Raw genomic sequence first — 21,238 nt, 5'->3', positions numbered from 1 at the left:
TTTGCCTGTGATGGTAACCAGTGAGTAATCTCTTTCTGGCCTTGTCTCAACCTGTGACCCTTTTGTTCTCCTTTCTCTCCCTGTCCAGTTGAGGGAAGGAGTGATAGAGCAGGTTTGGTGGGCACTGGTGCCCAGACACATGCACATCAGGGTTATTGTACCTGCTAGAGGGAAGTCCCCGATAGGAGGAGTTAAAAAATACTAAATATGGTTATAATGAACATTTTCTTTGATTGTTTTGGAAGTCATTGTAGTAGATAATGAAATTCAATCAGGAATATAGCAGCTGATTGAAAAAGAATGAGATTAGCTAAAAAACAAGAAGAGATGCTCAATTTGGTCAGACTCCAGAATGAGACAATGAATTTTCCAAGAGGGAAAATGTTATAAATAGAGAATAGTCATTAAACTATAAAGCTTTTCAACGGGAAAAGAACAGCCGCTAAAACCACAGCTCCAATGAATTCTTGCACATAACTCCCACTGACTGCAGCAAACCAGAATTTTCTGAAGTGTCACTCCAGAGTTGTCAGAAGTGATAGAAGGAGGGATGAATAGAGGTTGTAAAATGACAGTGCTTGTTGTGTTTTCTTTTTTGACCTCTTAAGATGTGCCCTCAGCAGTGCCCAGCACAGGGGGACAATCCCTGCCCTGGCCCTGCTGGCCACACCATGGCTGATCCAGGCCAGGATGCCATTGGCCTTCTTGGCCACCTGGGCACACCCTGGCTCATGTTCAGCTGCTGTCACCAGCACCCCCAGCTCCTTTCCAGCCACTCTGCCCCAGCCTGTGGCACTGCCTGGGGCTGTTGTGACCCAAGGGCAGGACCTGGCACTTGGCCTTGTTGAACTTCACCCTGTCAGTTTCAGCCCATCTCCAAACCCCTCTCTAAAGCCTTCCAATACTACCATCCAACATGATGTGGTCCCCAAACTTACTGAGGCTACACTCAATCCCCTAATTCCGATAATCTATAAAGATAATGAACAGGATTGGGCCCAATTCTGAGTCCCGAGAAACACTGCTAGTGACCAAAACCAAATAAAAACTGATTATTTTGAAAGAAATGTGTGTTCATTAGAAATAAACACATGGCAAGCTCGAACAAGTAGCTGAACATTCTGCCATAAGAAACTTTAAATCATGCTTTGATTATCAGGTAAGTTCTCTTAACCTCTGTGACACAACTATTGTTGTGACTCTAAATTGCATCTTAATGGGTTTTGCAACCTGTTTTAACCTTAAATACAGAAGAATGTTTATGATTTAAATTCCATTTGGTCCACTGTAAAGGTCACTCTCTTTTTAAGGTAAGGAGAATGTTTTGTATGCAGAGGTATAATTTTAACACCTTATCCTCTAAAATGCAGTACATCTCTTCAATGGAAATCATAGAAAAATAAATGCCATAGGTAGTCATCAGATTTTAATAGTGGCACACTGATTTACTGGAGGTGGGGACGTGGCCTGTAGCTTGCATTTGTTTATACAAATGAATTCAAACTCAGCAGTAAGATGATAAGTCTGTGAAGTTAGTCCAGCAAACAGGAGAAAATATATGTTCCAGCGAGTTTGGACAAGTGGTCAAGGTAATGAAATATGAAAGGCAAAAATGAGTGATTGACATAAGGTACAAAGTTACCTCACGTTAGCGCAAACCTTAAAACATAAGGGTTTTTTTTCTCAGAGAGAAATAACAGTCCCTGAGCCTGGGTGAGTGCTGCTGGCCCTGCTTGCCAGGCCCAGGGAGCTGATGAACTGCAGCTTGGGCTGTCCTGGTGTGTCTAAAATGAAGAGTCACAGGATGAGGCCGTGCTGGACTGTGTGCTGCTGAGCTCACCGCAGGAAGGCATGAGCTGTGTATGAAATCAGACAGTCAGACAAATGATTTTCTCCTCTGGGATGATTCAGTGAAGTGAGCCACACATGTACCGAACAGTCATCAAAATTGCATATTTTTTACCTTCTGCCAGGGATGCTTCACAGTTTCATGGAATCATGGACTAGTTCAAGTTGACAGGGACCTTTCAGAGGTTGTCTAGACCAAACTTCTTGCAATGAACAAAGACATCTTTAACTGGATCAATTCGTTTAGAGCCCTGTCCAACATGAATTATTCCTACAGAAATACTGTCCTGTAAAATTCTGAGGACAACTCATAACTTCTAGAATTCAGATGATCTTTGCTTTGACTCTGGATTGGTAAAGACATAAGTAGTTTAAAATGTTTGGGCTTTTCCTTGAGGATGAGGAGAAATGCACCTTCAATCTCTCCTGTCCTTCAAGTTGAAGAAGAAAAATATCAGAACAGAGTCTAAAGGAATATGTATGGATAAAGAATAGGAGAAGCACATAAAAAGTGTTTGGAGACAAGAAAACAAGACAGATTCAACTGACCAAAGAACTCCAATGTCTCTAGATGTTACAGATGACAAATCTGAACTGGCAGAAGCCTGCGTTTGAGAACACTGCTAAAGTTTAATAAATAGCATGTATATAAGGATATAATAATTCTTTTACCAACCCACAGAGAGTTCCACAACTACTCTTGCCATACACTTCCATATGCCAGCAAAGAAGTTTATAGATTTAATAGAAAGCCACAAGACTAAATGGCAGAATATGACAGCCATTAGAAAAAAAAAAAAAAAATGGAAAGAAAAGGACTAGGATTAATTTCTTTATATTCCAAAGGGACCTCTGTCCATACCTGGAAGTGACAATCTTTTCTCAAGTGCTGCATGTAGCTTGCTCAATAAATATGTAAGGAGACAGCCTAAAGGAAGCTCAGCTTGCTGCTGCAGGTTAATGAAATGCTTTGAACTACAGGCAACATGCACACCCAAATTACATACCGTAATACAATATTTGAGATGCTTCACACTGTAGTAGCCAATTATTCTTGGCAAGCATCCTCATCATGCCTTCCAGCTCTCCATCCTTAATATATAGAGTATCATTACGTGAAAAGAACCCAGCCAAAAAATTCTATAATCCCTTACGGATGAAGATCAAGTGGAAGAAATACTCAATGTTTTAGAGTAAGATTTCACATAAGATTAGCATTCATCTGTTCACAAGTGTTATCAGTATAGCTTTTTGCAAGCAAGAATAACAGCTGAAAATTCAGTTTATCTAAATTTATGGTGCCTATCAGTCTAATGACTTTTTTGTTTTACTACAGTGAAATAAAGTGAGGCAATGGGAAATATGAATTACATTCCATGAAAAAATCAAATAAACATAATTTTTTTCAAGGACTTGTATATTTCTACAGAAGTTTGGTAACTAGTTGGTTTAGGATAGATTAAGTATACATACTATAGTAATGCGAAAGAAGTTAAAAAACTGAACTTCAAGTCTCTACTGATACTTACTGAAGAACATTGCATTAAGACACAGTCCACAACCTGAAGTATCTGTATTCTGACAGAGAGGCACAGAAGGGGAAAATAAGTTATGAAATCTATACTATCTACCTTGTTTATCCACAACTGTGACCAGAAATCAGATCTCTGAAATTCAGCTCAGGATTGCACCCAGGAATCATACTTATCCAGAAGTAATGTGATTAAAATGATTTGCAGTTACCCCGTTACCTTCCAAATCTTCTATTTTTTCTTCATACAACAAGAATAATTTTGGGTAACAATTTGACTTGCATCACCAATTACACGAGAATAATTTTGGGGCAAAATATGACTTGCAGCTAAAGTTAATATAGTAGTGATAGCAAGCTCTCAGAGAAAATAAAAGACATAGCTAACTCAAGTGTTCCATAACACTGCACCACCAAGGGCTGTGATACTTGAATGACAGTCGTCAGTGTACCCAAAAGAGCAAAATGTTATGCTTGGGAAGGGAGCAAGCGTTCCATTTATATCTGCTGCAATAAATAAAAATATAGGAAGTTTCCAGTTGAGTTTGCTAGGGAAGCAAATTTTAAAAAAAAAAAGTTCTGCTTGCTTATCAGAGGAAAAATTTACAAAAATTTAGCAAAGCAGTTCGGTGGAAGAAGAAATTCATGTTGGGAGAGAATGTGAGAAGAAATACAATCTACCTAGCATTCAGGTGGAATATGGTATACTTGTGGGTGGCTGTGTGCTAACAAAGGTCACACTTTGTTGGTACAAATACAATTAGTGGCTTACAATACAGTCATCAGCCATGAGTCCTGCATCAGGTCTGAATAAAAAAAGCAAAGGTTGGGCAAAGCAAAAAAACCCACATTCTTGCCACATTGTTTAACATGATAAGGAGGGCTGTGTAATTAGCTCTGTCAGAAAATGAAACTTATTACTAAGAAGGAAAGGATATCAGATTATAATGTTTTTAAACTCACCCACACAACAGAACTCCTGAGATGCTTGGACATCAATGTGACAGCTCCAATGTGACAGAGGAGGAATATGCTGAAGGAAGTGTGTTCCTAAAAGTATTTTGCTCTCTGTTGTTCCATGGAGAAATTTGGAGTGCCAGAAAACAGACAGTTCTGTCATATTTCTTTTTAATTCTAAATTATTATTCCACCAGAAATAGATTAAACTTATTTTGGTAAAATTGCTAATGTTTACTACACTTTTTAAAATATTTAAATGTAAAATGATCTTTTAGAATATGCCCCTTAAGCAAGTATGAACTTTTGGATGAAGATAAGAGCACACTACTCAACAGTGAAGTACAAGTGCAAAACAAAAGTGTTTCTTGGAACCAGAGATTGTATTTACCTAATCCATCACAAATGAATCTCCTACCTACTGAAGCTAGCCCTGATTTATGTAGCTGGAAATAGAAACTTTTATCATCCTACAACAAATTCCAAAATGATTCAGTCCTAATACATAGCTAAAGCACATTCCATGTGATTAGTAGCTCATATTTGAAATGATTTTGGAAATTTACAGTCAACTGTTACCCAAAAGGAAAAGGTTGTCATGGTGAGCTCAGTACCACTGTATCTGACGTCATAATTCCCACAGATGAGTGTAGCAATGGGGTATGTCCTTAGATCCTCACACTTGGTGATGTCCTAAAAAAGACTAAGGTTAATTTTCCCTTCACTCATATTTTCTCTCCTACTTTAAAACAAATTATAGCAGTTTTGGCTTATTCATGATTTTAAATAATTTTGAATACTTCTGTTTACTATTTTAGATGCAGATAATTCAGTTAATATTTTCAACAGCTCTAAGTTACTCCCAAAATTCAGCACTGAATTTATAATTTTCTTACTTTGCTTTCTTTCTGCTTTTTACATAGACATTGGTTTATACCCCCTACATATAAACTACAAAGTATTTCACTGCCCTGCTCTATTTGACAAATATCTATTGAGAAGAGCACTTTACAGCCTTCCTAGATTAGCATTTTCAGTCACTATAAATAGACTGGTGTAAGGAGGCTCTATGAAAGTCTCTAATATGCATAAGCATTCAGAATCACTCACCCAAATTCACGACGTCGGTGGCAACAAAGTACATGAAGGTAGACAGTGGTGAGATGTTAAGAAGAAAAAACCTCTGCTCCACACTATCATTTAAAGATTTGAGACCAGAAAGTTGTTTATCACTGTGCATCTGCACATGTAAATTCAGTTTGCCCTGCCATGCCTTTCTAAATCAGAATCACAGAAGCACAGAATAAGCTGAGCTGGAAAGAACCCACAAGAATCATTGAGTCCTGCTACTAGCCCTGCACAGCACCATCCCCCAAAAACCCCACAATGCCCAAGAGCATTGTCTATATAAGACTCCTTTACTTAAACATTAATTGCAAATCTCCATGAACAGTCATGAATAGTGTGTAGCCAAGTTTATCATTAATGTCCCCTTTGCTTCAATTATGAATATGCTTTAAAAATTATTTTAACTTCCATTATTGATTTTTTTTTTTTTTTATGAAAGACAGAAATATAAATTCTCACCAAAGAAATATAAACTACTCTTCAAGTTCCTGCACTCCAGCCAGGTGATGCTCAAATAAACATTTTCCCAGAAGGCTATTTTTTATTTGTCAGTCAGACTATAATTAAACAAAGATAAAATATACAACAAATGTACATTTCTGATTCCATATGGTACCCCCTTCATTGTGTGAAAGATTCCTAACAGAGCAGTGCATACTGCAATATAATTAAAATTTGGAATCCCACAACAACTATTACAACACTAATGAGGTAAATAATAACGTGAGTCAACATCCTCTGGTAGGAAGGTTGAAAGAGTAAGGTATAATAGATGTCAACAGACTTCAAAGAGAATTCCAAGTTCAAGTGTAAACAAATGTAAAGCACATAAAATTTAAATTAGGGTTTTGCAGTAATGTCATCCCGCAGTATGATGTCAGGCCTGAAGAAAACAAGGTACAGGCAGAAAAGTGAGGCATTTTTGTCCAAAGTCCACAAGAGAGGACTGTGTCTTTCCAATAAAATTAAACTAAAATAAATTAAATGCAGTACACAGGGCAGGATGCTTACTATTATTTTATGCTTTTACTCTGTAAGTGGCAGCATATTCATTTCTTTCTCTTTCTTTGTCTGTTGGAACTCACTGACACAGAAGAGGTATTTTTGGTACAGTTAATGTAGCTCTATCCACATAATGTCAATGAAACAAAAGGTTGTTATTGATTTTATGGTTTCTTTACAGCTGTGTTGTTGATGTTCAGATAAAGTACCTAGGAAAAGTAGTTTTTTCTTTTATCACCAAGTTAAATGCAAGCATGACCTTTAAAAATTCTCTTTAACAACCTTCATGGATGCCTAATGGTTTTTTATTGTTGAACATTTCCTCAGCTATTTCTTTATTTCACTGAATATGCTTACACAACCTGTATAGCTTGCTTTTATTTCATGCCCCATTTAGCTATTATTTCTCTTATTGGAAATTATGAAAAAACTCATAATGATTTACAAGGAATTCCTGTATTTAACTATCAGAAGTCACAAATAAACATTAAACATGCATCTTTATTCTTAGAGTTTCCTTGAATTAAAAGTCAGAGCTATTTAATAAGAGCACAGTTCTATCCATTATTATCTTTAAACAAAGTCAACAAAGAACTTTAAATTGTACACCTGGCTAACAATGAGGCATGGCTTTTCTAATTTTTCTCAAAATATTGCCCAAAAGACTCTAGATTTTATTGTTTATATTGATTAAGTGTAACTTTATGCTTTAAAGCCTATTGCTTTTTCTTTTCATGTTGTTAGCATTGATTTGCAGAACCTAATAGTTCAGGCTTGCACAGGCAAATCTAGAAAATAAATAGCTCCTCTTATGAGCTATTACATGTGTTAACCTGATCAGTAGGAGACTTGTAAACATCAATGCAATTCCAGTAAAAGTAACAAAAGCATCATTAAGGTACAAAGAAACATGTTTATTAGATACTTCTTAGAAACAATTTCAGGGCTTGAGTAAGAATATACCCAGCAGGTGCTTCATGGCAGGATCTGGCAATTGGCATGACCTTGGTCATAACTTTCACCAAGAAAATAGGTAACAGAACAGTTTTAAAACTTTGTGAAAAAATTAATATAGACCTCCCTAACTTTCTCAGTCTCTGTATGTTTGCATAATTCATAACATCCCTCCTATGGCTACTTCTTTTCTAATGTGCCAAAAATTAGCCATTTGCACTAGGGTTTTAGTATTTTAGAAGCTGTCTTTCAAGCTCATTCCTGACTCAGTCCTGAGACACTACTTATTTGGGTCCCTTCACCTTTAAACTGTGACATTTGCAGTTCTACTGCAGTTTCACACATGCAGGGCCTTGTCTGTACGTTAGCAATGCTACGCCATCCTTACTGAAATTATGCCCCTATGTTCCAGTTGCTGTTATGTATTTGAAACTGCTAAAATGAAGACTGCTGCTGTTTTGCATCAACTGCCTCTCATGCCAGATAATGCCATCAAAGTGAATTTTTACTTCATAATTCCATCATTCCTTTCTTCTGAATCAACACATCTATAGCCTTCTTCCTTTCTGTTCTAATAATAATAAAAATCTCTTTGAAACACAGACCAGCAGTTATACCAGTACAAGCCCTCATCTAGGCCTGGAGTCACTTACTGGTACAGTAGTACTAACAAAAAGGGAGACTTCTCTTATTATTAAAGCAGTGATGCCAACAATCCCAAAGATCAGAGTGTGGACTCAAACATCCTCAGAACTACTGAAAAATCCCATGTTAAAAAGTTGATTACCTGCAACTAGTAAATTCTTCCATTAAGAAAGCATTTACTGTTTTTCAGACTTTAGCTGGAATGAGTTAGTCCTGACACTGCAAGTTATAATCAGGGGACAAAAATATGTCAGCCTAACATCCTTAGTAATTTTGTCATTTTTAAACAGAAGAGTCCAGCTAAGCTCACTGCTTCTGTTACTGCCTTCCTACCTCTGATTGTGTAACAGAGGATAAATAGTCAACATCCAGATTTAAAACTAAATCTTCTAGGATGCTCATGTTAAGTGTTAACTCTGTTCTAGATTTAAAAAGCATAGGACAGAACTGGTGGAGGGCAAAATGTACAGAAATTATATATGTGCTCATTATTTTCCAAAGCTGACTATATCAACAATTTTCTTTCACAGTATTTTCTTTTTTTAAAAACAAGTAAATCTAGAAGTGTTAATTCTTTAAGAAAAATTGGCGTGTTTTTCTAAAATTCTTATTCTGAAAAGTAGCAAAGCACTGTTGTGCTGTTGTGTTTCAAAGCATCATTGATACCAGAGGTGTTGCAGCATGAGAATATCCAGGATGCTTGCAAGAGGCACCAGTTGCAAGAAATCTCCTGTGCAAGCTTCCCTGAAGGTGACTGTGCCATGGGTGCTGTGCAGAACGGCAACCACTTCATGCAGCAGCTCAGGCTGGACTGGGAAAGACCACGAGAAAGATCTGGTATTTTGTAATATGCATCAGTGCTGGATGGCTAGTCCTGGGAAACACAGTCAGACCTCTCCTTCTGTGACTCATGTCTTTGTATGTATTTTCTAGTTAAATTGATAAGGCCATACACACTATTTGCATATTAATAATGTAAATTTTATTACATGAATGATGCAAACAGAACCACTTCCAATCCTTGTAGATCTTATACCTTTATGATATTGATAAAAAATAAAGTTTTTCATTATGGTATTTTAAAAAAATTTATCAGAAATGTGAAAGATAAAAACTATGAATGAATATTTATAGTAACAACAACTACTAGGTAATTATTCTAACTAATGATAACAGCTGTCTAATTCAATAATTCACATGGTAAATGTTGCAATTCAATATAGAGTCACTCAACTTATTTCAAGGACAGCTCAATGACAATAAAGCTCCTTTTACAATTACTGTACATTGAAATAGTTCTGATGAAGTCTAAGGATTTTATATGGTAAATGAATTCAGGTCAAGCACCATATAAAGGACTACAGGTAATACCACTTGCATTGTCCTTAGCCGAGTTATTTCATGAAGCACAGTATCTAAATGCAGGAAATTTGTCATTAAAGGGATTTGGAAAATCCCTTTAGAGAAATACAGAAAGTATCACTGTAAATTTTCTCTCTCTTTCTCTCTCTCTCTTTTTAATGCATAATTCTCTTTTTTTATGGATTACTGAGCAAATAGATGTGATATTAATACACAGTATCAGATACATGATGTATAAGCTTAGGCTGAAGAAAACTATAAAAGTAACTAGGAAAATTAAATAGGAGCTAAGCAAACCAAGAGTGCTTTACAATGGTTGATGTGTACTCAGCAAACAGGGGCATTCTTATTTCAGGGCAACCACTGCTCTCTGGGAAATTAGTTTAAAAGTGTTTCATTTAAGTGAATTCATGTCCACATCCATAAGGCTACAAAAAGCCAGCCAATTTAAGCAGCATTCAGTTATAATCCAGTTATAGAGTGCCACAGTTAGGCACAAACTGTCTCTTTCAGCTATGTTTTCTAGACTGTCTCATAAAGTATCTACTTTTAAATCTGAAAATGGGAACTGTTTCACGTTGCTAGCAGGGGGATTTTCAGAGATCACAGTGACATGTCCAGAGTCAACAGAGGGAAAGGCACACAGAGTTAGGAGATCCTCTAAGCAGATTGCTGACTTCCAGATGTAGGATGAAAGGAGTTTTTCTGATCAAGTGTTAATGTTCTAGACGGGGAAATTTGCCTCTTTCCTGACACTATTGCTGTATAACACCCTAATTTATGGCTCTAGGACTTGAAGAACAGAATTCTCACTCATTGCACAGATTCACAAGATCTTTGGAAAGGTACATATATCCCCATATATATCTTACATGCAGTGTATAACTAAAGCCTAAACCTGGAAAAGTGTCATCCAATTGATGTTGTCTCATTTGAAGCCAATTTTTAAGCATGTATTAAGAAGCAGGGACACTAGAAATATCAAACATGAAAAAAAGGAATAAAGCCATAAATAAGACTAAACAGAGCAGATACAAATTTGATGGGGTTGAATAAGACATGCTGAGATTTATTTGCAGGTTGAAAAGCACATCTGACATCTGATTTTGACTTGACACTTTATAGAGAAGTTGTTGATGATTTTTATATAGAGATATTGAGGAATTAGAGTAGTTAATTAGTTAATTCAGTAGTTAATATATAAGGAAATATAAAATTATTTGTACATTGTATGAAAGTACATCAGTTACTACCACAGTGTATTTTTAAGGTGATTCCAATTAAAAGACTTTGTTTTCTTCCTCATCAAAACACAAATTTACAGAAGCATCTAAACCTCTCCCTCTCCCTCGCCCGCTCCCTCCCTAACTATGAAAGGCAAAGGGAATTGGGGTTGTTCAGCCTGAAAAGAGAAGAGTTACCTTATTGTGCCTTTTGTTTACATAAAGGCAATTTAGAACGGAGCTAGAGAGGTGCATTTTATATGGGCAAGCATAGCTTTAAACAGAAAGGAGAGAGGTTTGCATCAGATGTCAGAAAGAAATTCTTTACTGTGGGAATGGTGAAGCACTGGAACAGGTTGCCCAGGAAAGTGGATGCCCCGTTCCTGAAAGCGTTCAGGGCCAGCCTGGATAAGGCTGTCAGCAGCCTGGCTAAGTCGAGGCGTCCCTGCCCATGGCAGAGGGTTTAGAAGAAGATGATATTTAAGGCGTCTTCCAGCCAAACCGTTCCATGGATCCACTCAGATTGCAGACACGTAAGAACTCGGCTCCAACCGCGGGCCGTGTCGGTGGCACAGCTCTGGCTATGTGTGCCCTGTGTGGAATGTCAGCGGGCACAGCCAGCCAGCCCCAGGAGCGGCGGAGCAGCGGGACGGACGCTCCGAGCGCCGCTTGCCGCTCCGAGCGCCGCACCCGCTGCCGCCAGTGCCGCCGCTTGTCGCAGCCCCGGGCCGTGCCCTCCGGCCGGCCTCGCCCCGTCCAGCCCTGTCCCCGACAGCGCCCGGCGTCGTACGAGCAGCGTTTCCAGCGCACGGGTTCCCCGGCCCGGAGCCCGCTCTGGTCCCCGCCATCGGCGGAGAGGGTGCCGGGGGAGCGCAGTCTGAGCAGGCGGCGGGCCGCGGGACCTCCGGGCAGCGGCACCGCGGGGAGCTCAGTCGAGAGACAGGGAAAAGTTGTTTTCCTAAGGGCACTGAAGGTTTGAGTAATGCGGCTTCCAGCCGAAGTGTCTAAAATCTTCACCCCGCGGGGCTGAGTCTTTCCCCTTCCGTGGTGGTGTCCAATCCTACCTAGCATCTGTTTTCGATAGCATCCCACCTAACAACAGCAGCAGAAGGGTGAGAAGCACCTGGCACCGTATGGCTATTTTAGCACCATGAGTGAAAGGGTTTGACAACTGACATTCTTTAGGGAGTATTTAAGCTATAGGGGTGCAATATTTGAATGTTCAAGATGACACTGGGAAAGCCGTGTGGAAAGAACAGGTATTAAGAAGCCTGTGTGGCAGCTGAGATGTCAAGGCCACTGATATGCAGGCAGGATATTCTCTCAAAATGCAGACACTGTGTTGTAGAAAACAAAAGGGAAAAAAAACTTCTGAAGATTTATGAGATAAAACACATTCCAAGCCTGAACTGGTGAGGAAACCATTGGAGAGGAGGACAGTGATTAGTTTGTCAGACTGGCTTGATGACATCAAGCCTTACAGGGCTTACACTGAAATCTGCAGCATCCAGATAGTGTGTCAGTCTGGTGTGCACCTCAGAACACGTGACTTGACTGATTGTCAGGTATCCTTATCAGCTGTTGCTATAAATGTCCCAAAATGTCTGTTCTTACATGCTTTCCTCTCCTGTCCAAACCTTTACTCGCAACACTTTAAACAACACTTTATATGTTTATACCTCCCCAACATCTTCCATATATACTCACATGTACAAAATCCAACAAACTCCATTTTATAAAATTATCCCAGTTAATTTACTTGAATGTAAAACAAAATTACCCTTTGAATGAAATATATTAGCATCACTTAAGCCCCATGTTTTTTACACCGTAATAGCAAATCCTGGATTGTTTCTGATTTTACAGTCAGATGCATTTTAACAAACAGTTTGCAACTGATGTACTGTGAACGTAATGAATCATTAGCACTCCCACCCACCCAAAAGTGAGAGCCAAATGTTCAGTCCTAGCAAAAATACTTGAAACTCCATCACATTTCAAAATAATTACAGCTGCTGGTCCTGTGTATGACTTCAGCCCACAAAGTGGGAAGTGGCACTTTGATGCACTTGCAGAGGCAAAGCATAACAGACTGACAGAGCAGTAGACACACTCTGAGGTTCTTGTTTCATTGTAATATCTGCATTTCACAAATGTTATTACTTCTGTTTTAGAAAGCTTTTCTTCAAGTGGATGGTTTTGCACAGATAATGAGATAGAAAATCATATAGAAATTATACATATACCTTTTCTGCTAGTAAGCATATCACTCATTTCAGATGCTTGGTTTTTTTCAATTACAGGAAGTGAGTAATTTCTAAAGAAAGTAATAGGCTCAAAAAGGTTGAATTAGAAGAGAAAGGAGGGGAACTTTAGCAGTATTTTCTTAATCTGATAGTCATATACTATTCTTAATATTGGTGGCAGCTGTCCCTTACAAGAATGAAGACAATGTAAGGGAAGAAATAGAAAAACAGACCCTGTCCTATATCCATGTTCTTCAAAATAGTGGTTCTTCTTCAGAAGGTCAGATGTGTTATAAAATTGTCCTGCTGCATCAACAGGATTAAGCTACAGTTGGCCTTTGCTTAAAAAAGACTGAAAAAACTGTCAAAAATGGTTTGAGGCAACCAGGCTTAATCCATTTACAGACAGCTCCCTAAAGCCATGACTAAATTCCTTAATTTTTAAAATTGGGCTGTTGTTGTCGTCACTCTTCCAGACAGAGCAATAAAGGTGCAAATACCAACCAGCCATCACCTCTTTCAATGAAAAGAACTATAATACTAAGTGGTGAGTTGTGAGAGGACTGCTATCATTCATACCACTTTTTTAGTGAGGTGAAAGTACAGAGAAAGGGAAACAAAAAAAAAATTAAGTCACATCTTGGCCAGGCCTGAAAAAATGTAATCAAATTCTACTCACTGAGGTTGTTACTTCATTTCCAGACTGGACAGTCAAACCAAGAGCAGTAACTGAGAAATGAGTGAAATGAAACCCAGATTTCCACTCATTAAAAATATGCTATTAAAAAAATGTTTAGGATTCATGCATAATGGTGAATGACAGAATCTTGGAAAGCAGTTTTCCCTGAATTCTTTTTATATTGAATGCAATAGTTGTAAGATCCAGTGGAACTATCAGCCCTGAATGTGGAGTTTTATGGCAGAAGTCCATTGATACTGCCTGTGAACTCAAGAGTCTCTGGCTCTGGGAAAATAATGTATTTGTCTCTATTTATGTATAGATGTCAAAAGAAATTCAGAAATTATTGAGAGGGTTCTGAGATTAAGCTTATAAAACAAATTCTGATTGTGTAACTCTTTCAAATGAGATTATGACTTTTATTTGTCTAGGATGTAGAGTCCATTTATGAGCATCAATATAGCAGCAAATACCGTCTCTACACCATATAAAGTTCTTTGTCTGTGCACTTAAATGAATAAATAAAATTTTAAAAACTACTCTTCACATTAGTATATTTTTAAAAAATAAACTTGTAATGATTTTGAGTACAATATGAAAATAGTAGAACATTGAACTGGCAGGTAACCACCTATACATAGTAAATATATACAGTGTTTCAGGAAGGCATAACAATATATTAAATTGAAAGTAAAATAAAATTAAAAATTAGAAGCCAGGTTATATTTTTTTTCCCCCAGAATTAGTAGCCAGAGGATATTTATTTCCTCAAATGTAAATTTTTGCTGGGAGTTTCTGATAAATCCACCTAACAGACTCACGCACAATGGCAACCACTGATCCAAGTTCTTTGCCTTAGGATTAGCCTTGAAATTCCATTCCCATTTACAGCTGTGGTGGACTACAGTCTGTTGTGCTAACATTTCCACTTCTTAGGAGAGACTGACATTTATTCTCACCTACACATTTCCAAAGTGTTAGTAACACTGAAGCCATGTTTTCTAATTACAGGAGTTTCTGTAATGGCAATAAGCAAAAATTGAAGCTTTGAAATATGGCCAGATAGAAGTAGTGGCTGTGTTAGTACCATGAATAACATTCTCTTCGTGGAGAAACCCTTTACAGAAGAATACAGGAAGCAGAAGACCTTCCACCCTGCTCTGCCCCTTTAAAGGACAGTCTCTGTTTCCAACCTTATCTAACAGATCAGATTATATGAAGTGAACAAAGTCAAGAACACTATTTCTGAGTCCTGTTCCTCTGCTAAACCAATTCACAATTGAACATTAGATGTGGGGAACAATCTTTTCTATAAAAAACTGATGCTTTAGTTTACTGTGCTGGTTGCATAGACTAAAGCCTTTGTTAATGATCCTGACTATCACCTGGTAACTGTCCGTTCTCCAGCAACACAACACAGAGTCAAGTTTGACAACTTCTAGAAGCAATCTTGTGGAAAGGAAGGTGGCTAGTATGGTCTTCATATATGAGATAACTTTTATTTAAAGCTATGTTGTTACTGATGCTAAGGATCTGATCATAGGTAAACCTGCTTCAAAGTGCTAGCCATGAATCTGTGAGACTGTGGGCTTTAGCCTGGGATTTGCTAACACTGAGCATTTGTTCTGGAGGATGAAAGTCACACTGTACTTCTTCATCTCTGTTGGTGTCTGCTCACTAAACAGAACGAGCTGAGAGATATTTATACATCTTGTAGTCCTCCTCATTGGCAAGGCTGCCTGAGAATGCACTAGGGGAGCTCTTTCCCTGCACTGAAATAATAACACTAGCTTCCAAGTAACCTTGTCTAAGCACTGCCAGATGAGGAGCTAATCAGTAACTCAGACAGTGGAAAGGTAATCTGTTTTTTCCATTACTTGCTGAACAAATGTAAAAAAATTACATTAATAACATTTTATTAGGGGAAGGATGGATTTTTTTATGGTGTACTTTTGACTGATGGAGTTGTTACTTTGAAAAAACTATATTTTTTTTAAAAAAAATTTTATTATATTTTGATTTTATTCTATGTAATTTTAGTCTTTAGACTACTCATGTAAATGTTTTTTATTTTCCAAAAGTAATGTGGCCATAGTAGATGTTTTATAATTCAGCTCTGCAGGATTGAGCTGTGATTGGAAATAAAGTTTGCAGAACTGACCTCTCACAGAACCATCTATGCATACAGTTTTCAAAAATAAATGCTTATTAATAAATTTGTGTATACTATGAAGTAGAATCTTGGAATCCAATCTTGGAAAATATGAGCAATTTTTATAGCCCTTTTTTATAGAGAAGACTAACTTTTTTTTTTTTGGAGAAAAGAGTTTTCAAAGTAGAACTGGCTACTGGTCTTACCAAAACATATTATTTGTTGAAGAAACTTTTATGCCTTTGAGCATCAACTCTGTCTTGTATGTTTAGATAATAGTATTTGTGGAACAGAATTGTGCCCTTCTCTTTTGGAGTGCATAGTGAGGCTACAAGGAGCCTTTTTATTTCTAGTAACTTCTCACACCACAGCTATTCATTGCATCATATCTTACAGCCCCTACCTCCTGGGAAGAAATAAACCAAACACAAAACAGAAGTCAAGGGAGTATAAATCTGCAAGGAGGGTGGAACTGCACTAGACCAAAGAAAAGTGTTGTAAAAGACTAATTGGTGCTGCAGCTTCTTATTTTTCTCAGCAAAGCAAAAACTGGCAGATTTCATCATGAGAATAGGCAGAAGCAAGGCAAACAGGCTTTGGTTACACAATATCATACAGTGACTATCTATGGCTGATAGGTAGTAACATGCTTACATACATTTCCAAACAGCAGTAGCACCTGATACCTACCATGGTTTAACCACTTGGCTGTTGTTTTCCCATGTGAAAGGCATATGCATACTAAGTCAGCTGCTTGCTCTTTGAAAATACCACCTCAAACTGCAAAAACACATATGGCTGTAGGGCTAACACTTCTCTGCTCACCTCCTTTATGTGATAGGTTTTCAGAGTTGAAGATTGTATGAAGAATGATGGGATTCAAACAAACAGATCAGATTGTGATAAGATCCATGAGATGAAATTTGATGACATTCAAATTATTTGTATCTTATATCTAATATGCAAAAAATAATTTGAGATTTACACCCAAACCCACCAAAAAAAAAAAAAAAAACAACCAAAAAAACCCCAAAAAACCCCCAAAAAAACCAAACAAAAAGACCCCCACTCAACAAAACAAAACAAAACAAAAAAAAAAGGGAGGAAGCCACCAGAGAAGAAATGTATTTCAGAAGCTGAAATGCTGAAATATGTCATACATGCATATAGGGCAGAGAAAGGGCAGAATACGAAACACAATTTGGGGGTCAGGTAGCATTTGCCATTGCTTGCATTAGATGCAATCCCATTTAAAAGAATTAACCTACACAAAATTCTGATTTTTCTTTCACCCTTTGAAAAGCAAAGTTCAAACCCTGCAGTATTAATAGCAACACCAACCATATCTACAATAGTGATAACAACAACATTAAAGACTCCTCCCAAACCAATACTGTTTTCTTTCCCATTAGTTGCCTACCGTCATCTGTTGGACCTTCCCAAATCCTGTTGATAACATTTAGGTAGCTCAGCTTTCCAGGTTTTGAGACTCTTGTGATTTTCTCCTTCATTTCTATGGCATAGACTTCTTCCTAGGCTTTTTATTCTAGTCATCTTTGCACTCCTTAAATTAAAGACTAATTAGTCAATAGTTCTTATAGTATGTGCACTAAGTTATTAGCATATGACTTACTTGGTACAAGGGAAATTTGTAAATGCTTGCTAATCCAATAGTCACTTCTGTAATGTGCTCCTGATTTAATTCACATTTTTTTAGTACAGTAGCAAGCAATATAGTGGCTAAATTCACTCACTTGGATATAATCCTACGTTGCTTATTGTAATTAAGAAACCTTTTATTTTTATCAAATGATTTAAGAGATAGGTCCTAAATTTTTTGTCTCTCATGTGTATTTTGTATTTGGCTTAACATCTGTCCAAATTCATAAATAATTTTAACATTCCAATATAAATATCATTAGAGAAAATAATTTAAAATACTGTGTGCAGAAGGAATGATTAATCAGATTGGAAATTCTATGCTAACATTTGAATGCAAATATTTGGGAATAATTTTTAATATTTCATAACAACTAAAACTATACACATATGACAACAGCTACTTCATTAACTCAGAATATCATCATAATGGGAATAAAATTAAGACTTTCCTAGTGCAAAAAAAGTTTGTGTCTACTCAAATAGAGATAATCTTCTTAATGGTGAGTTGATTAAGGACTATGACCAAAGAATATAAATTTTACAACTCTATTAACGGAAAGGAAGAGTCATTGAGCTATGAAAACCTGGCTAAGTACTGTGGTTTGGGTTTGATTAGGAAATTTTGAAGTCATACCTTGGCACATTTAACATTCCAAGTGAGAACCGTAAGAATAGACAGTAAGAATTACTGTCTCTTTCACTGCCTCCCATCATTCCTCCCAAAGTCCCAAAGTCAAATTTGGTAAAATTTTCACAGCAACTCTTCCCTGACAGGTTTCTGTAGAGAGTACTTTAGAATATTTGGGACTATGCTAGGCCACCCACTGCTGGTGTTTCTCATGGATAGTTACACCAAAGTAATGTCCACGGGATAACTCAAGATTTTGCACAGGCAGTGGGGGGGTTTAGGGCCTCTGCAGAGCATGTGGGTTCCCTGAGACACCTGCTTGCCTCCCCTGACTATAAAGAATGCATGTGGTTGTTCAGAGGGATTTAATTGCAAGAGAGCCAACTGGAAGCATGAAGCACAGGGGCATGTCTGAATACATGACTGTATGCCAATCAGTTGTTTCCGTGATGACCAGTTAACGCTATCAAAGATTTTCGAGCTGAGTTACCTAACATTGGATAAAGAGGTATTTTTAATAAATTATTTAAACATTAATATGTTGTACCTTTTGGCCAGAGAGCAGAAGACTGATTTTTAGGCATTGCTTATTCTTGAGACTGATTTTTAGGCATTGCTTATTCTTGAAATTTTTAATCCTAGTTCTTGAGAAAGTGCAGTAGGCACTAGTGGATGTTCCTACCACCAGACCTGGGATTACACCAGTTGAAAATGAGTCATTTTGCAGGATGTAAGGCAAAATACATGAGGGCAGAGGGAGAAAATGCAGAAAAGAGAGGCTTTGCCGTAGCTTGTCTCCAGGGTTGTCTGACCATGGCTTCTAGCCTCTCTGATTCACTGCAATGTTCAGGCTCCTTACTCAGGAACCTGCATATAATAAAAGCAGAACTTATGCACTTTAATGGGTGATTTCAATGTAGCCCTTAATTTTTAAATAGATGCTCAGGAATGTAAATAGGCTAGAATAAGCCAGTTTCTCAGTAATATATAAAAGGAAAAAATATATAATTTCAAATAAATCTTTTAGACTGGACAGGTGCTAATGTGTCCCTGATCAGAAATGAAGATGTGAAAAGAAGGTACACTCAGACTGCAACCAAGTCATACCACATCTGCCTCAGTTTTATTTTCTATATTTATCAGACAAGGGACTGCATTTGTAATAGGAAGGAGAAAAATCACACAGGCAAGAATCCTATTTTTCTTACTGATTCTTCTCAAGTCTGTCCTAAAAACCAAACTATGTTTCACTTTTTTAAGCTGTTTTTCTGTTGTTATGAATACAATAAATATAGCCTGGCATCATGTACAGTTCTCTGCTGTGCTAGACTACCAGTGCCTGTAAGGGACACAGGCTGAAAGGAGAAGAAGCACATGAAGCTTGTCACTCCCTCTCTCTTTCCAGTGAAGTGGACAGTTTGGGTGAAATAGTGATATAAGGGCTTTTACTGGAGCAGTAAAATATGAGACCAATTTGAAAGTAAGAAGCAAAGATTTATGTGGGGTTGCATATCAGATTATTGATGTGGAGATTGATAATGTCTCTGATGTTTTCTTTTTAAATGTATCCCTAGTCTAATTCCAAAATGTGTGAGTCTGAAACAAAATCAAGGCTCTACTACACTGCAGTCTTATGAAAAGTAACCTGAAGTGCTAGATGAAGATAAAAAGTAAAGGTCAGCCCTATGATGGGTTGTAGTCTCTATGCACTTTAATAACCACCACATATTTCTACTGAAAGAGACTTGAAAAATTGAATTCATAAACAAGGTCAAGTGTTGTTGTCTACACACTGCAAAACATCTCCTTTGTTTTCTAATTTTTGTTTCAAGTGGTTCTTTTTAATTACATGGGCATTCCTGCCAGGAATCTTGTAAACTATGACATATATTTCTTTGTTTAACTTTCTACTTTATGAAAGCTTACATATTTACCCATCAGGTATCAGTGTTGAAGAGAACAATTCAAATATAGAGAGTGTCTATTTTGTGGCCTGGTTTTATTAATTTCCTTGAAAGTGAGACGATACATAAACCGGGTATCTGGTTCAAAACCATGTCAGTCCTCTTCCTCCAGTTCTGCCTTAAGGTTAATCACTGTTCTACAAATCCACTCACCCTAAAAGAGCCCTACATATAGATTTCAATTAGCCTTTGGGTTAGAAAACTTTTGTAACATTAATTAAAACTCCACAAATCAAGATGAAGAAAGCATTCAGCAAGCCTTCACAGCGTTATCCTGTTAATAACAGCCTCTTCCCTAAACTAATGGGGCTGAACTGGAGACAATGCCCTTTTAAAAGGAAAACCAATTTACTAAATGACTTCATTTAAACAGCTATTTTTTTAAATTGTAGCCCATGAAAATACTGCACCAGCTATGACACTGAAAAAAAATTTTCTGAATGCAAGCAAATATGGATTCCATTTATTAGTATCAAATGCTCACAAACTCTGCATGTGCAAGGGATAAAGCTGCTAATTCAGCCCCAAAGATGAGGAAAGTACTTTGGAGGTCTGGGTGCAGGCTCTCTGATGCCTTACCTGTTAGCTGCATACCTTACTTCCCATGGGTCAGGGGATGTATGAATGAATTTCAGTCTGAATGTAATTTGTGCCCTGTATCTGACAAAGCAATATGATCTTGTTTGTGTTGTGGCTAACAAGGCTATAAGTGAGATAACTCTCGGTTTGGTGATCATGACCTAGATAAGGAATTTTAATGATTAACTGAAAAGCGTACCTGATGTAAATAAGGCTCTTTTCCAAATCTGTCCTATTTACGAAAAATATTATTGATTGTTTAAGAAAACAATATACAGGTCACTTGAAAGAGCTTTTCACAGTGATGATGGGGAAGCGGTTAAACTCCACTAGAATTGTTCAACTCCACTAAAGCTGCTGATTATCAATCCTCTATTCAAAACACTTGGAAAAATTGTGTTTGTTTTGCAAAAATGACATAGCTGAAGCTAGCTAAAACAACTAGCATCTGCATTGCTACTTGGTTATGGAACTTCATGGGTCAGATGGAAGGATTTCAATGGAAGCTAAATCTAAATATGCTCTGAACTGCAAAATATAAATGTTATATAAAACTGAAAAATGTAAATCATAAAATCATAAAATGGTTTGGATTGGAAAAGACTTTAAAGACCATCTAGTTTCAACACCCTCCACTAGACTAGGTTGCTCAGAGCCCCTGCTCAAACATTTCCAGGA

General features: G+C 37.4%; 1 protein-coding gene across 9 annotated transcripts in view; it reads right to left on the bottom strand.

The window, feature by feature from the left end:
* Positions 1–21,238, bottom strand: part of PDE4D (phosphodiesterase 4D) — a 533,887-nt gene that overhangs the window by 58,498 nt on the left and 454,151 nt on the right. The window contains exon 8 of one of the 9 annotated variants that reach the window (XM_059836735.1): positions 10,466–11,987. The exons of 7 other annotated variants lie outside the window; for them this stretch is intronic. In XM_059836735.1, coding sequence (XP_059692718.1) covers positions 11,974–11,987 — 14 coding nt within the window. In that variant the 3' untranslated portion in view covers positions 10,466–11,973. Of the gene's footprint in view, positions 1–10,465; positions 11,988–17,123; positions 17,292–21,238 lie in introns of those variants that run through there. One more of the 9 variants, XM_059836734.1, reaches the window with a different exon arrangement.

The sequence above is a fragment of the Haemorhous mexicanus genome, chromosome Z, assembly GCF_027477595.1.
Source record: "Haemorhous mexicanus isolate bHaeMex1 chromosome Z, bHaeMex1.pri, whole genome shotgun sequence".
Lineage (NCBI taxonomy): Eukaryota > Metazoa > Chordata > Aves > Passeriformes > Fringillidae > Haemorhous > Haemorhous mexicanus.
This window is presented reverse-complemented; position numbering and strand designations above follow the sequence as displayed.